Source organism: Malania oleifera, chromosome 7 (genome assembly GCF_029873635.1).
Source record: "Malania oleifera isolate guangnan ecotype guangnan chromosome 7, ASM2987363v1, whole genome shotgun sequence".
Lineage (NCBI taxonomy): Eukaryota > Viridiplantae > Streptophyta > Magnoliopsida > Santalales > Ximeniaceae > Malania > Malania oleifera.
In genome coordinates, this window is record NC_080423.1 from 70,634,753 (window position 1) to 70,652,680 (window position 17,928).

A 17,928-nucleotide genomic window follows, 5' to 3' on the forward strand; every position below is an offset into this window, starting at 1 on the left:
TCCATGCTAGCTAACAAGCACGCATCTTCATACACTTGCAAATATCTAACCTGTACACTCTTATGTTCATGGAGATATATACATCATCAGCTTGCAAATATAATTACATAAGAACACATGCATAATACATCTATGCACACATTGAACATTGCACGCAATAAACTCACATAACCATACATCATTCCATGCACAATATATGCAGGTTAAATAGAGGGGAGTGAGAATGACCTGATAAGAGTGTACGAACTAGGAATCGGTGAGAGAGAGAGAGAGAGAGAGAGAGAGAGAGAGAGAGAGAGAGGGAGAGAGAGAGAGAGAGAGAGAGAGAGAGAGAGAGAGAGAGAGAGAGAGAGAGAGAGAGAGAGAGAGAGAGAGAGGTTTGAGCATGGTTTTTAGAGATTAGGAGAGGACATGGCGAAGATGGTTGAAGGTGGTGGGGAGTTAAATAGACATGGCGGTGGTTGGGGAGGAGTTGGCCGGGAAAAAAAGAAAAATGAGGAAAAGCGGGCTACCACGGTCAGTCTTGCAGGAATGGAGGTTGAAGATGACTGGGGGACGTCATTTTGGCCTCCTTACAAATTTTTTTTAGAAAAAATTTCTATTAGAACAGCATTAGTCCATTTAAGCGGCGGCCATACAGGCTCACACGCTCCTTTTTTTTTTCCCTTTGACCAATATAAAATGATGTTATTACTTGTTTGCCTTATTTTTTCTATTATTTTTATTAATTTTAGTAATTAAATATTATTTTAATTTTTAAAAAATATTTAATTTAGCAAAACAAATATAAACACAAATGAGGCTTGGAAAATTAATCAAAAATTATAGAAAGGATAGACAATTGAAGAAAAGGAAAAAACTTTAAAGATAGAAGTTCGTAAAAAAGCACAAAACACTACTAATCATTTCAAACCATAGATCACCCAAAATGATGAAAATTGATCAAAAACGGAATAAAATTGCCCTAAATTTAAAAAATAATTAGAGAGAAACGGAGAAGTAGGATTTTAGCTTCTATGATTCTTGTTGTGTTGTTTTGGGTCGGGTTTCAACCATTCGATCAAAAATGATCTCCAATTAAATAAGTTTCCTTACATATGGTTTGCATCCTAAATGAATTTCATTGCAGTAAGAATAAAAGAGTGGGATTTCTACGAGGATGGATTTCACTTTTGTCTTCTTGTTCTTGGTCATGACTATATATTTGCTTCGAGACAATAAGGCCTGGTAGGATATTTGTTCACGGATTCTCAGACTTGACTGCTTCTCAGCAACAATTATTAGTGTAACATGAAATGACGTAGGAGACCTCAGTACTTGTGCAATAAAATTTTTATGGTAGGTGCAGAATCTGAGCATGAAAGCATCATGTGATCACACTTCATTCCCCATACCTCATTTGTCGTTACATTTCTCTATTTGTGGATCTACCACTTAATCAAAATTGGCAATGCGATCCACCAAATGACATTTTTTCTCATTAATATATGCTTTGAATGGGTTTCCTTATTTTTACATTTACTTCTAGCATGAACAGGCACAGCTGAAGATACACTATATACCCTACAAAGAACCTGATATTGCTCGGAAGCTTCAGATTGGGGGAAGAGCCTTACTCAAGTTGCATAATATATAGTTTGGCTCAGCATTTGATTTTTACGTTTTTTGAAGAACAAATATTTTAAGTAGCTACGAAAATAGTTTGTTGAAACTATAATGAGTTTTAGTCGCGATGAATGTTATCTAAGTGTTTGAAACTTTTTTAATTGATGTGTACAAGCTTTATTTGAACCAAGGTTTATGAATTTGAAATTGAGAAGTTTGAATTAATAATTTGAACGAATTATTTGTTTATCATCAAGAATATACATGAGGACCATTGTAACACTGGCATCATCGCTAGCACCGTCGACCTTTTACAAAAAATTTTGATTCATATATGCTTTTGAAATTGGGAAGGTTGAATTGCTAGTGGTTTTCTTCTCAAAAGGTGAGTACCAATTCAGTCACCGCAATGCACCGCCGCAACTGATGAAAAATAATAATTCATCATGATGATATTTGATTCTGCCGGGAAATCATTTTAGTAGATTTTATCGTCCCTTGGGTACTCGGACCACGTTTGCAGCATATTTTATTAAGAAACAATGTGGCAGATTTTAGTGAAGTCCTGCATCAACAAAGTAAAGCAAATATTTAGTTAATTTCTGGTTGATGGATAACGAAAGATCTCGCTAAAGAAAAGTGGACAATGGAGAGAGAGAGAGAGAGAGAGAGAGAGCAATGATCAATTAATGCAGCAAAGCATAAAGTAGAAGAATGAATGATAGAGCCATGAAAAATGGAAACCTATTGCCATTAAAGGTTGCTTCACAAATAATGACTCCACCATCTCAACCAAGCCATAAGTCCGATTACATAAAATCATCTAGGAGGTATAAGAAAAATAATAACAATAAAAATGATAAAATGCCAAGAAAAATGGAAACCCATAACCATTAAGTTCCACTAGGTGGGTGGGTTGGGTACATGACTTCTCTTTACTCATTCCACATAATCTAGGGAAACATCCAATGAAAGTTTTTATCAAATTTTATCTTCTCAGCCTAAATTATTTTAAGTCTATCCCCATTCCTCCTACTTTGTTAAGAATATATACCTCACTAGAATTTTATTTGATCTAGTTTACAAGTGTCGAAACTATTGTAACTGCACTTTATCATCAACAATATCATGTCTAGTTTACAATTGACATGTTCCATAATGAACAATTGTAACTGCCCTTTATCATTAACACATCATGTCTAGTTTACAATTGCCTATGTTCCATAATTTACGTTTTACGGCTTTTCACCACTCATCCATCTCAGTAGTCTTATTTTTGCAGCTTATTTTTCAAATGTTATTTCTCAATTGCACAATACCATAAATATATAAGAGTCAATCCCATAGCATTTCACATAACTTTCCTTTGAATTTTAACAATATCGTACATCACACAATACATATCAAACACTTCTCAATTTTACCAAACCTACTTTTACTCTATTTGCTACTTCTTTGATTTCTCCTTCGGCATGCAAAATACATCCAAGGCACTAAAATTTACTTCGGCTTAGAATTTCTAGACCATTATGTTTATTATCTTTTCTAATATTCCTCATAAATGAGGAAAGAAAAACTATAATCTCAATGTGTTCGTTCTTGCTTCTACTAATTTTGGAACTCTAAATTCTAAAGTTTCTCACCATTATTCCAATAGATTCTACTTCACCTCAAGTTTCATTAATCAAAACACTATAATATGCAAATAATATTAACCATGGCACGTCATGTTGAATATGTCCATCAAATTCATTCAAAACTAAAGCTAAAAGATAGTCAAGAACTCACACTTGATATTCACCAACTGAAAATTCCCTGAATATCACACCTATAATTCTGCTAACAATAACCATTATCTTGATCATACATACATATCCTTAATGACAACCATACACTAAGGGTGCGTTTATTTTGGTGGCTAAATTAGTCGAGGGTAGGCCAAGTACCATTTTCTTTGGGAGTAATTGGAGGTACACTGTCTTCTTTGGACTCGAGTGAAATTCTGATTATCTTATGTGCCCTGTTCCTTTCAATAAGCTTGCTTTGTCATAGTTGTATTTAATTGGAGGTCAACAAACCCCAATTTAACTAATGCAATAATGGATGCAATAGAGGGACATAATATCACCCTCTATCAGTTTTCTTCAAGAGAGAAACCTAACATTCCATATCAAAATACCTTGAGGAATGCAAAGTGGAACAATATTAAATGGAAAAGTAATAAGTAAATAAAAGACAATTGATGTGTATTGGTGATTATACATGGCCCAACAGGTATAGTTCGTGAAACGAGTGTGTAAGGAGTGCTATTACCTTCTCTTGACACAACTTGCCCCTGAACTTGGCTATGGTACCTAAACTAAGGACTATCAGTTCCTTGGACCCTAGGTTTAACATAGAGACCAATTAATTGGTAGAATTTAGGGTAAACTTAAACATGCCTAGGTAAATAAAAGGTAGTGGCGACTCCATAGAACCATCAAGAGCAAAATAAAGAATATAAATCATATTTTGGATCGCCATCCTCATCAAGGTGCTGAATCCACTATCTGCACATGTTGATAGATTTTAAAGGCTCAATTCCTACCCCAGGATTATAGCAAACCTTGTACCAAAGGGTTCAAAAATTGAGGTAACATGAGAAGTCAACCAAAAAGTCCACCCAAAAGTTTCAATGGCTTTTATTGAGCTGCAATCTTGCTGAAACCGAAGGATTAGTCGCTATGTGAATGGTCTCAAAATGACCATACAAGACCATGTAATCTTGCAGTGGCCTTATAAAGAGTCAACCAATCAGCAATAATAGTGGTAAAGCAGCCCTAGTAAACCAAGGGAAAAAAAGTGGTGAAATGATAGAGATGCTTCGAGATTGGCCACAAGTCCAATGAGTGTCTAAAGTGGGGTGAACACAAAGTTAATCTTGCTGAGGATCAAACGATCAAGAGGATGACTCTGAAGAGAATGTAGCAATTCTTGAGGACCAAATCAGCAACTAGAAACTGAAAATGATGTGGCAAAAGAAGGGATTGAGGGAGAAGTCCATGGTGAGTCATTCGAAGATCTACTTTCCTCTCCACTAAGTATCAACAATTGGTCACATAAAAATATCTTTCAAGCTAGATGCACAGCGGGTAGAAAACTTTGCAACTTGATAATTGATAGTGGAAGCAGTGAAAATCTGGTTTCTTGAGATTTTTTGGTTCAACAAAGGAAATAAGGTAATCGTATCTTCAAGATGCCTCGTTAATTTCTCAATCAGTTCCTTCACAAAATCCATTTATTGTGATATGAATCCTATAGGCGCATGTCATATTCTTCTTAGGAGGCCTTGGCAATATGACAGAGGCATAATCCATGATGGCATCAAGAATACATAAAGGCTAGGTCTTATCCCTAAGCCAAGCGCTGAATCAACGCAAAACGATTACTCCATAGGGATTTCCTCCAACTCTGATTGTAATCTGACGATGCAACCAATTCGAGAATCCTTACTTGGAAAACACCATTCCCTTATTTCCTTTGTTAGCAAGAACAACTACTCTTGTTATTGCCGCTTAACCACTTATTCATTTTTTGTGAAAGATGGTGACAAAAAGAAGAAGCTTGTGCAAATGAAGGTATGATAATGTTCAGAGGCAATAAAATGGTCATTCACTTGCTCGCTTAAAAAATAAGGATTTCGTTAAGGGAAGTAAGAAAAGTGTTGGTTTAAATCCATTTTCAGAAGGAAACAAAGTTGCAGTTCAAGTTCCCAAATGATGACAAGGAGATTCTTCATGAGTCCAAAGATGTATGCCAAATGAGTTACCTGACAAGCTTCCTCTCATGATGAATATACAACATCAAATTGATCTTTTACCAAATGCTACATAACCTAATTTTCACTACTATCAAATGAGCCCAAAGGAGCATGAAGAGCTTCAAAAGATGGTTAGGGAACATGATTTATTCAAGAAAGCCTAAGTCCTTGTGCCATACAAGCTTTACTCACTCCTAAGAAAGATGGAATTTCGAGAATGTGTGGACAGTAGGGCTATTAACAAAGTCACCATTCAATACAAGTTTCCCATTCTAAGATTGGATTATATAATGCTTGACATGCTAGCTGGATCTCAAGTTTATTCCAAGACTGACGTGAAGAGTGGTTATGGCCAAATCAGAATTAGGCCTGGAGATGAGTGAAACAACCTTTAAAACCAAGGAAGGGCTCTATGAGTGGTTCGTCATGCCCTTTAGGTTGTCCAATGCACTTAGTATTTGTTGAGATTTTGATTAAAATGAATGACCTAACTTGAAGATAGGTCTCTCCCTCTATTTATAATACAAATTAAATGCATTCTAATGACAATAATACCCTTACTAACTCTCACTAATTAACATGCTAACACACTTAATAATAATAATAATGCTAAAAGACATAAATAACCTCTAACACTCCTCCTCAAGCTAGAGCATAAATGTCATATGCTCCTAGCTTGTTACAAATAAATCTAACACCAGCACCCTCCAAAGTTTTGGTGAACAAATCAGTAAGTTGCATATCAGACTTCACATAAGCGGTAGTAATCAATCAACTTTAATGTTCTTCGTTTACTTATGAAAGACCGTGTTGGAGTTAATATGAAGAGCAACTTGATTATCACATATCAATTTCATAAGCTAAGAATGTGAAAAAACCCAATACTTCCAACATGTTCTTCAACTAGACAAGTTCATAAGTAGTTTGAGTCATAGCTCTATATTCAAATTCAGCACTTGACTTAGTCATCACAATTTGTTTCTTACTCTTCCGAAAAACCAAATTACCACCAACCAAGATACAGTCCCCAATTGTGGATCTCCGGTTGGAAGGTGACCCAACCCAATCTACATCTGTATATCCATGGATATAAGCATGACCCTGATCACAATATAAAACCTCTCTTAGGTGCGCTGTTGAGATATCTTAAGACGCAAATTACTGCATCTCAATGACTTGTCCTCGAAGAATCTAGAAATTGACTCACAGCACTTGGTGCAAAAGATATATCCGGTCAAGTGACTATGAGATAATTCAACTTCCAATAATTCTCCGGTATTGTTCAGTTTAGGATTAGGTAGCAAATCACCCATATCCAACACTTCTTGTTAGGATCCATGGGTGTATCAACCAGTTCAGATCCCAACAATCCAGTTTCATCCAACAGATCAAAAACATACTTCCTCTATGACAAAACAATTCCCATACGAGATATAGATACTTTTACACCCAAAAAGTATTTCAGTGGTCCCAAATATTTGGTTTGAAGCTTAGTCTGTAGAAAAAGTTTGAGACTAAATACTTTTATCATCATCACCTTTAATGACAATATCATCGACATAGATAACAAGAAGGATCCTACTAGATGAAGTATGATAATAAAGCACAGAATGACCCACTACACACCGTCGAAGACCAAACTCAAGTACTATAGCACTCAAACAACCAGACCATGCTCTGGGAGATTGTTTTAAACCATGTAGTGCCTTCTTGAGCTAACACACTAAACCTTACTCCCCCTGAGCAACAAACCTAGGTGGTTGTTCCATATAGACCTCCTCCTCAAGATCACCGTGCAAGAAGGCATTCTTCACATCTAATTGATGGAGAGGCCAATAACAAGTAATAGCCAAGAAGATGAACAAACGTACTAATGCAAGTTTGGCAACCAGAGAAAAAGTATCAAAATAATCCAAACCACACACCTAAGTATACCCCTTAACAACAAGATGGGCCTTTACATGAGCCAAAAAACCATCAGGGATGACTTTCACAGTAAATAATTTAGTTGAAATATTTTAGTTTATATTTAGATGGTATATAGCAGAAAATTAGGCTGTAAATAATGCTGAAAATCTGGCACCATTTAGGCGCTGAAGATGTGCTGAAAATCAGGAAACAACTATGTAAATCTCTTTTATATATAATGAAAGCAAACTCAATGGAAAGGGCATTCAAACCAAAATTAACATGGTATCAAAGCCCATCCTCTGATTCTGTCGTTTTGGTCTTAATCACTGGGTGCGATTCTCATCACTGCTCTAACAAAATAAAATAAAATTTAAATTTAAATAAATCTCTTAGTTTCAGCAAGTTCTTTCTTGCTTTTTGTGGGCATCTGCCTTCTCTATGGTGTCCACTTTGGTGGTTTTGAGTTTTTTTGGGGCTGCCAGAATTTTTTTAGTTGCGCATGCTGTCCTTGGTTGCAAGCTACTGATCTCGGTGTTTTTCTCGTGGTGGCTGGGCATCATTGTGGCTGTCGGCAGTTTCTGTGGTGGTCAGCAGCTTCGACTCCTCCTGGTATGATCGACAAAGATGCTATGTTTCTTCCTCTACTATGTTGTTTTTCACTCAGGGCAAGTATTTCGAGTTAGGCTCTCGTGTTTGATATGGACCTTCCACGTTTGATCTAGGTTTTTTTATTTTTGTTGGGCTTTTGTAATCTAGTTGTGTCTGTGGACTTCTTATTATTTGGATTTGGACCTAATTTTAGTTAGGTTTGTCGTTTCTTTGGTTGACTGCTTGGGCTTATTTTTTTAGTGCCTTTCATCATGTCTATTGAAAAGACTCTTGTTTGATTTACTTGAAAGAATTTCCCTACGTGGGAATTCCAATTTAAAATGTTCTTGAAAGGGAACGAATTATCAAATCATATTGATAGTTCTGCTCAAGTTCCCACTGATGAAAAGGAATTTGCACAATGAGAGGTCAAGGGTGCTAAGGTGATCTCTTGGCTGTTGGGGACGATTGAATCTCACCTTGTGACCAATTTTCGCTGTTTTACTACGGCTCAGACTATGTGGGATTATCTCCACCGTATTTACCACCAAGATCACAATGCTCGGAAGTTCCAATTGGAGTTGGAAATTAGTAATTATAGTCAAGGTGATTTACCTGTTGAACAGGTTTATTCTGGTTTTATTAATCTTTGGAGTGAGTATTCTACTATTGTTCATGCTAAGGTTCCCCCTACGACACTTGCGGCTCTTCAAGCGGTTCATGTTGAGAGTCAATGCGATCAGTTTTTGATGAAACTTCGACCTGAATTTGAGCCTATTCGAGCCAGTTTATTGAACCATAATCTTGTTCCTTCTTTGGATATTTGTTTGGGAGATTTATTGAGTGAAGAACAGCAGTTATCCACTCAGATGGGTATGACTTTTGAGAAGGTATTTTCTAAGGCCATGATGTAACATATGCAACACAAGGGAGAGGGGAAAAAGTTGCAGTGTTTCAGTTGCAAGGAGTTTGATCATATTGCTCACAACTGTCTCAAGAAAGTTTGTAACTACTGCAAGAAGGTCATATCATCAAAGATTGTTCCAATCCCAATCTTTTCAGGCTGCTATTCAGTCCTCTTCTTCTTCTTCTGTGCCACCCACTGTAAGTTCTGATTCATCTATTCTCACACCAACAATGGTCCAACAAATGATTGTGTCTGCTTTTATGGCCTTAGGCCTACAAGGTACGGCTACTAAATCAACTTCTTGGATTGTTGATTCTGGCACTTCTAATCATATGACTGGTAATATGACAGGTCTCCATGGTGTTCGTAAGTATACAGGCATGCAAAATATTCAAATTGCTTATGGTAGTACTCTTCCAATTACTGTTGTTGGTAATTTGGGCTCTTCATTTCGTGATGTTTTTGTCTCTCCTGGATTGTCTACCAATTTGATTTCTATTGGACAATTGCCAGATAATAATTGTGATGGTCATTTTTCTCGTGGTGGTTGTCTTGTGCAAGATTATGTGTCGGAGACCGTGATTGTGAAGGGCCCTAAAGTGGGACGTTTATTTCCTTTATAGTTTTCTATTCCTAAGGTTGTTTTTCTTGTTTGTACGGCTACAGGCAATAATAATGAAGTCTGGCATAAGAAATTGGGTCATCCTAATTTTGTTGTCATGGCTCATCGTATGAAACATGATTTCTTGGGCAATAAGATTCCTTTTCTTCTTCTCCTGTATCTTTTGATTGTGCAACTTGTCATCTTGGTAAAAGTAAAACTTTACCTTTTCCTGTGCATGGTAGTCATGCTTCTAATTGCTTTGAGATTGTGCATACTGATGTTTGGGGTGTGAGTCCTAATATTTCTCATGGTCAGCATCGTTATTTTGTGACGTTTATTGATGATTATAGTCAATTCACTTGGATATATTTTCTCCGCTCTAAAGCTGACGTCTTTTCTGTCTTTCAAAAATTTGTTGCGTTTGTCAAGACACAATTCAGTATTTGTATCAAAACTTTACGCTCCAACTCAAGGGGGGAGTACATGTCTCATTCTTTTCAGACTTTTCTTCAACAAAAGGGGATCATTTCATAGTGTTCTTGTCCTTATACCCCTCAACAAAATGGAGTCGCTGAGCATAAGAATCGTCATCTCTTAGATGTCGTTCATACTTTGTTGATTGATTTTTCTGTACATTCTAAGTTCTGAGTAGAAGCTTTATGTACTGATGTCTATTTGATAAATTGTTTGCCTACTGCCACTTTAAATTATGATTCCCCCTTTTTCGATTATTTGGCATATCTCCCGAGTATCAATCCTTTCATAGTTTTGGGTGTGTTTGTTTTGTTCATCTAGCACCTGTTGGGCGTCACAAGCTTGCTGCTTATTCTATCACGTGTGCCTTTATGGGATATAGTCCTACTCAGAAAGGATTTGATTGTTATGATGCTCATGCAAACAAATTTCTGATCTCTCAGAATGTGATTTTCTTCAAAAATCAATACTTCTTTGTCTCAGGTTATTTCTGATATTCCTATTACTCTTTTTCCCACTTTTGATGATGTGTCTTCTTCTAGTGAGCGATTTAAACCAAGTGTGGTGTATCATCGACGTCCTCCTCCTTCTTCAACGCCCCTTCCAAACACTAATTCGTCATCTGATTTTGCGGTTCCTCGGCCCTCCACCTGGGTTACACATCCACCGAATAGGTATGGTTTTCCTGATACATCGCTTATTGCCACTCTCGACACAGTTTTTGTTCCTCACTCATATACCCAGGAAGCCACCCAAGCATGTTCACAGCAGGCCATGCAAGAAGAAATTCAAGCTCTTCAAGATAATCACACTTGGGATCTTGTGACTTGTGCCTCTGGTGTCAAGCCTATTGGTTGTAAATGGGTGTACTCAGTCAAGTTTCGATCTAATGGGTCACTAGACAAATATAAGGCCCATCTCATGGCTCCCGGGAACCGGCAAAAGTATGGTATTGATTATGAAGAGACCTTTGCACCTGTTACCAAAATGACTACTGTGTGGACTATCTTGGCACTTGTTGCATCGCAGGGGTGGTCTCTCCAACAAATGGATGTGAAGAATGCTTTTATACACGAGGATTTGAAGGAAGAAATCTATATGTCTCCATCTCCCGGCATGTTTGCTACACCTTCCTTAGAGGTTTGTCGGGTTCGTCGATCCTTATATGGACTGAAACAAGCTCCGCGTGCATGGTTTGATAAATTTCGCTCTACCCTGATTGCTTTTCATTTTACTCGGAGTTAGTTTGATTCCTCTCTTTTTCTTCTGGTATATGTTGACGACATTGTGATTATTGGCTCTGATATTGAGTTAATTAAGCAATTACAACAGCATCTCAAGGCCTCTTTTCACATGAAAGATCTTGGTCCCCTGCAGTACTTTCTTGACCTTGAGGTGCAACTTACTCCAACTAGTATGCTGTTACACCAGCACAAGTACACACTGGAAGTGATTTCATTGGCTGGTCACCAATCGAGTAACTTTGTTCTTACTCCCTTGGAGGTAAATCTTAAAATTCATGAGGAAGGCTAGTTTTTATTAGATCCATCCTTGTATCGGCAGCTTGTTGGGAGTTTGAACTACTTAACGATTACTCGTCCTGCTATCTCTTTTGCTGTGCAACAAGTCAATTTATGCAGGCTCCCCGACATCTTCATTTAGCCGTTGTTCGCCGCATTATCCAATATATGAAGGGCACCTCTTCACAAGGGTTGTTCTTTCGTAAGGAATCTTCCTTACAGTTGGTGGGGTATAGTGATGCTAATTGGGTCAGGTGTGCGGATACCCATTGCTCTATTACTGGCTGGTGCATGTTCTTAGGCAATGCACTCATTTCTTGGAAGAGTAAGAAGCAACACTTGGTTTCCAAGTCCTCCACTAAGTCTGAGTATTGTGTTGTCTTCCGCATGCTCTAAGATCCCATGGCTTCGTGGGTTATTGGGTGAACTTGGTTTTTCTCAACTTCATTCCACTCCTCTTCATGCTAATAATACCAGTGCTATTCAGATCACCGCTAATCCTGTCTTTCATGAGCATACAAAACATATCGATGTCGATTGCCATTCCATATGTGAATCATTTGACGAATAAGTGATTACTCTTCCTCACATTTCCACCAAACGTCAAATTGTAGACATATTCACTAAAGCTCTTCTCAGCACCGACATCAGTTCTTGGTTGACAAATTGATGCTTCTTGCTATACCAACATCAATTTGAAGGGGGATGTTACCGAGATAATTTAGGATAATTAGGTTGTAAATAAGATAGTTGAAATATTTTAGTTTCTATTTAGATTGTATATACCAAAAAATTAGGTTGTAAACAATGCTGAAAATCTAGCACCATTGAGGCACTGAAAATGTGCTGAAAATCAGGCAACTATGTAAATCTCTTCTATATATAATGAAAGAAAACTTGATGGAAACGGCATTCAGACCAAAATTAACAAAAATAATCCAAACCACACCTGAGTATACCCCTTAACAACAAGATGGGCCTTTAGACGAGCCATAGAACCATCAGGGATGACTTTCACAGTATAAACCCAATGACAACCAACCCCACACTTGTCAGGAAAAAAAGATACCAAGTTCCAAGTGTCATTGTCCTCTAAAGCATTTATCTCTTCAACCATAGCATTCCTCCACCTAGAATGGGCTGAGGCTTCTAAAATAGATTTAGGAAGGGTAGTAGATGATAGAGCAATAACAAAACAATAATAGGAGGGTGATAAGAAGTCATAACAAACATAGTTGGAAATGGGATACTGAGTATATGTGCGTTTATCTTTCAAAAAAACAATGGGAGAATCAACATCACAGGAAATATGATCATCAAACGAGGAAACCAAAAGCTTGGTCATAGAAGCTAGACGGGACTCTCTTCCTTGGAGCTGCCATCATAAATGGAAATACACCTGTAAATTGCGATGATCAAGACAATGAGAAGGACTCAAACTAAATGGAGACTCAGATGGTTGGTTGGGCAAGGATAGCAAAGTGGAATCGCAAAGATTAGGCAGAGGAAGAGACTCATTGAACTAAGAAGCACACAGGGACTGGGAGTAGTAAGGTGTAGACTCAAAGAAGGTAATATCAATAGAAACAATGAAACAATGTAGGATAGAAATATAACAATGATATCCCTTTTGAGTATATGAGTGACTCAGAAAGACACATTTTATAGCACTAGGATCCAACTCATCCACCCCAAGAGTAATGAAAAAAGGACACATACCTAAATATAGGAGGGAGAGAGGATAAAGGTGTATTAAGAAAAAGAATAGAGTAGGGAATTTTGCCACTAAGAACAGAGGATGGCATCCTGTTGATCAGATAGCAAGCAGTAAGTATAGTATCACTCCAAAACACTTTGGATACATGCATTTGATCATGGTCTTAAATTTCAACGAAACTGTCGAAATTTCCGATTTCCGTCACCTTCGAAATCAAAATGGCAGTCGATTTCCATCTTTCTTAATTTCCGTCGAAATCCCAACGAATCATCCGAAATTTATCGAAACCTCAAAATTTTAGCAAAATTTGTCGAAATTTATCGAAACCTCAAGAGTGAAGTGAAATTTCTCTTTTAATTTATTTTATTGAAACGAAAGGTTATCACAAGTGCTTTTGAAATTATATGAAAAAATAAACTTATAGCAATATTTTATTTAAGCATTCATGTCTAAATTATCAATATTTGTATAATAAATAGTATTTAAATGATTTATGAATTTCATTTGCATTAACTAAATATGTTTAATGTACATTATCTTACAAACATGTTTGATACACACACTATTTTACAACTTTTCCATCTCATACAAAACATAGATGTATTTAATTTGTAATATATTAGTCTTAAAACTTATATTTTTATGTTTGTTAACCATTTCTAAAATTTCACAAAGAATTCCATGCTTTACTACTAGTTTCCGTTATTTTTTCAAATTGACATCGAAATCGAAATTTCCGTCAAAATTTTCGTACTTTTGGAGCTTCGAAATTTGAGTCGAAATCAAAATTTAAGACCTTGCATTTGATAAAGTAAGGTGCGAGTGATTTCAAAGATATGTCTATTTTTCCTCTCTGCAACCCCATTTTGTTGATTGTGGGCACAGGATGATTGATGGACAAAACCAAATCAAGTCATATAAGTAGCAAATTGTGCACTGAAATACTCTTTAGCATTGTCACTTCGAAGTATTTGAACTAGCAGACCAAATTGAGCCTTTATTTCATAACAAAGGGCACAAAATACAAGAAATAAATTGGAACGATTTTTTTATTAAATATAGCCAAATCATTCTTGAATAATCATCCACAAAGGTTACAAAGTACCGAAAACCCAACTTGGACACAACTCTACTAGGACCCCAAACGTCAAAATGAACTAACATGAAAGGGCTTGCAGCCTATTTATTGACTCGAGAATCGAATGGGACACAATGATGCTTTCCTAACTCACAAGACTCAGAATCAAGACTAGACACAAAACTCAAATCAGGAACAAGAAGTTTTAACTTTTCCAGTGAAGGATGTCCAGGACGAAAATGAATTTGGAGAGTTGTGGCTGCAGCAAAGCAGGTAGTAAAAGGAGATAGCGGCTCAAAATGATAAGTCCACTAGCTTCACGCCCTCCACCAATCGTCTTCCTCATCTTCAAATCCTAAGTAACCACAGAATTAGAGAAGAATGTAACTAAACAATTCATGGATTTAGTAATCTTGCCAATGAACATAAGATTGAAAGGAAATTTGGGAATATACAAAACGGAAAGAAGAGAAATAGAAGAAGTGGGATTTACAGTCCCAATTGCCTTGACTGCAGTGGTGGATACATTAACAAGAGTAAAACAAGGTAAATTTGCAGGATATTGAAGAGTGGAGAAGAAATTTGGTAAACATGTGATATGATCAGTGGCAATGGAGTCCATAACCAAAGGACTAGGACGATAAGTACTAGATGACATACATACTATGGGATTACCTGTTTGGGCAAGAGATGCAACGGAAAGAGAAGCTTGTGGTGAGGTTTGTGGAACTTGGAATACTCTTCCTTTGACATGGATACAATACATTGTCCCCCACTCGACTCCAAGATGTGGAGTCAGTGGTGGCTGCATTGGTTGCCTCCAAAGGTGTGAAGTTGGTGGTGGCTGCATTGGCAACACATGAAGGTCTACCATGGAGACTCCAACACTATTCAATAGTATGATTACTTTGTCCACGATGAGTGCACTTGCAAGGAATGCCTCTACCTCTTCCATCCCTACCACCACAACCACTCGAACCACCTGAATAACTTCAGTAGTTGTTTGGTAGAAAACTAGAATCACCGCCCTGTGTAGCAAAGGATGTCCTCTCAAAGTCAAATGCAAAAGCAGGAGAATGCGTGCTAAAGGAAGCACAAAGGACATGAGAATAAACATCGGAAAATGATGGCAACTCTGCACTACTTAGTATTTGGGACAAACTCAGTTCTTAAGCCCGCTAGAACCCAAAGAACTATCATCTACTCCCTCTTCTTCTACACCTCATGAAGGTCGGCGGTTATAGGTTGCACGACGTTAAGCTCCTCATGAATACGCTTCATCTCTCCAAAATAATCTAAATGCTCCTATCTCTTTGTTGTAATTGAAAGTAATCGTGGGATAAATCAAACATACATGTAATTTTGCTAGAGTATAGAAGCTTGGCATAATCCCAAATCTCCTAGCACATATTAAAATGCATACACATCCGTGCAATTTGTGGCTCCATCGAATTCCACAAGAGGGAAACAATCAAGGCATCTTCTTGAATCCACACTTCTTTTCTCTTCTCATCAGAAGGATCAAATTGGAGCAAGTGGTCAGATTTTCCTAATCCTACTAAATAAACTCAAACAGCTTTAGACCATTGAGCATAATTCTTTCCATCCAACTTTTGAGTCGTTATCTGTGGTAGCAATGATGGAAACATATTTTTGGGATTCAGACTCCATCCCAACACTCACAAGCTTGCAGCCACACCAATGTCAAACAAGAAGAACAATCAAAACTAATTGGGACAATCACAAACTATGTGCAGCACCGACACAACCATGGACTAGGTGAACGACTTACCAACTGGGATAGCACTGCCACAGCCTCACAATCTCAATTTGCAAACATTGCCACTGCTCCAAGAAACCCATAAAGTAGCCTTTACAAGCACCAAACAAAAACTAATGGATTACCACGAGTGTGTGGTCAAAAAAGGTTGGACCTTTGAACAAAAAACATGTCCAACAGCTTGATAGTATTGTTTAGAGAGAAAATCAAAACATGGCAGAGGGGGGAAAAAAAAAAGAAACAGAAAACTGTGGCCAGAAACTCTCTCATGCTCTGGCGCGTGGGGTTGGCACTGCCGGCAGTTGGCCAGCATGGAGGGGCACAGATGGCTTTTTCCGGCAATGGGGTTTTAAGGGGGTAGGCTTTAGAGGGTATTATTTTTGGATATATGGTTGGTTTTGTGAAATAATGAAGGATGGAGGTGGATTTGAGAAGCGCAGCGACGGGAATGTGTTTTTCCGGCAAAGGCTGACTAAGATAGTGTAGGTTGGAACATGCTCTGATACCATGTTGAGATTTTGATTAAAATGAATGGCCTAACTTGAAGATAGGTATCCCCCTCTATTTATAATACAAATTAAATACATTCTAATGACAATAATACCCTCATTAACTCCCACTAATTAACATACTAACACACTTAATAATAATAATAATAATAATACTAAAATACATAAATAACCTCTAACTATATCTTTAGAAGGTTTATAAATCAGGTGATTAGACCTTTTAGTGGGAAATTTTCTGTTGTTTATTTTGATGATATTTGGTATACAACATGGACAAGCAAAGTCATGTTCACCATTGAGGGCTATCATATAGCTCTTGAGGCAAAATAAACTTTATGCCAATATAAAGAAGCACAAATTGTGTTTAAACTTGATATACATTGTTGGCTCACAACCTAATAGTTTAAACTTTTAGATAGTGGTATTCTAACATGGTAATAGAGTTGGTTACTAGGAGGTCCTAGGTTCTAGTTTTGTTGCTCACACTTCTTGTGTGGAGTTTAAAACTTATTGCATGCCTTGTAATGGATATTGTTTATCGTTTGTTTATCTCTCCATGTGTTTTCGGACTGCATGTGTGAGGGAGTGTTAAAATTTGATATACATTCTATTCAATTGGCAAAGGGAAAAGAAGTTGCTCCATTGAAGATTGAAGCTATAACCAGCTGGCCTACTCCAAGAATAATTACGACGATCAGAAGTTTCTATGTTTTGGTTGTATTTTTACATTAGATTTATATGGAATTTCAGCACTATAGTTGCTCCCATCATGTATGTCTCAAAGGAATGATATTCAATTGGACTTCAAAGGCCGCAAAGAGTTTTGAGGAGAGAAAGAAGATGATGAGCCAAGCACTGATTTTGGCCTTACTAGACTTTGATAAGCTCTTTACGTTGATCATGATGCATGGAATTGGGCTGTGTTGAGTCAAGGAAGACCAGTGACTAATTCAGTGAGAGACTCAACAAGACTCGGCAAAACTACTCTACTTATAACTTGGCGTTTTATGCTACTGTTCAAGCATTTGAAAGTCAGAGGCATGCTAAATGGGTGGCATTCTTGCAGTACTAGACTTTCACGTTAAGACATAAGGCTGGCTTGCAAAGTATGGTGGCAGACGCATTGAGTAGAAAGGCATATTTGCTAAAAACTATGTCTACTATTTTTGTTGGGTTGGAGCTGATCAAGGAATAATAGAAACAAGACCCTTATTTTCCACAATTCTTGAAAAATTTGCAGCTAGGGATTATGATGCATGTGCAGAATTATGTTAATCTAAGCATTCCCAAAGGTTCGTTGAGGGAATACTTGATATCCGAATTCCATGGTGGGGGTTTAAGAGGTCATTTTTGCAGGGACAAGACCCTAAATTTAGCAATTGAAAAGTACTTTTGGCCTTCCATGCACCAAGATGTGTAAAAGTATGTTGAGTGTC

At 37.3% G+C, this 17,928-nt stretch overlaps 1 protein-coding gene across 4 annotated transcripts in view; it reads right to left on the reverse strand.

Annotated features, from left to right (window-relative positions):
- Positions 1-1,797: 1,797 nt before the first annotated feature.
- LOC131160492 (calmodulin-interacting protein 111) overlaps positions 1,798-17,928 on the reverse strand; it is an 89,762-nt gene continuing 73,631 nt past the window's right edge. For all 4 annotated transcript variants that reach the window (XM_058116247.1, XM_058116245.1, XM_058116246.1 and 1 more), the window contains one exon: positions 1,798-2,170. In XM_058116247.1, coding sequence (XP_057972230.1) covers positions 2,050-2,170 — 121 coding nt within the window. In that variant the 3' untranslated portion in view covers positions 1,798-2,049. The remainder of the gene's footprint in view (positions 2,171-17,928) is intronic.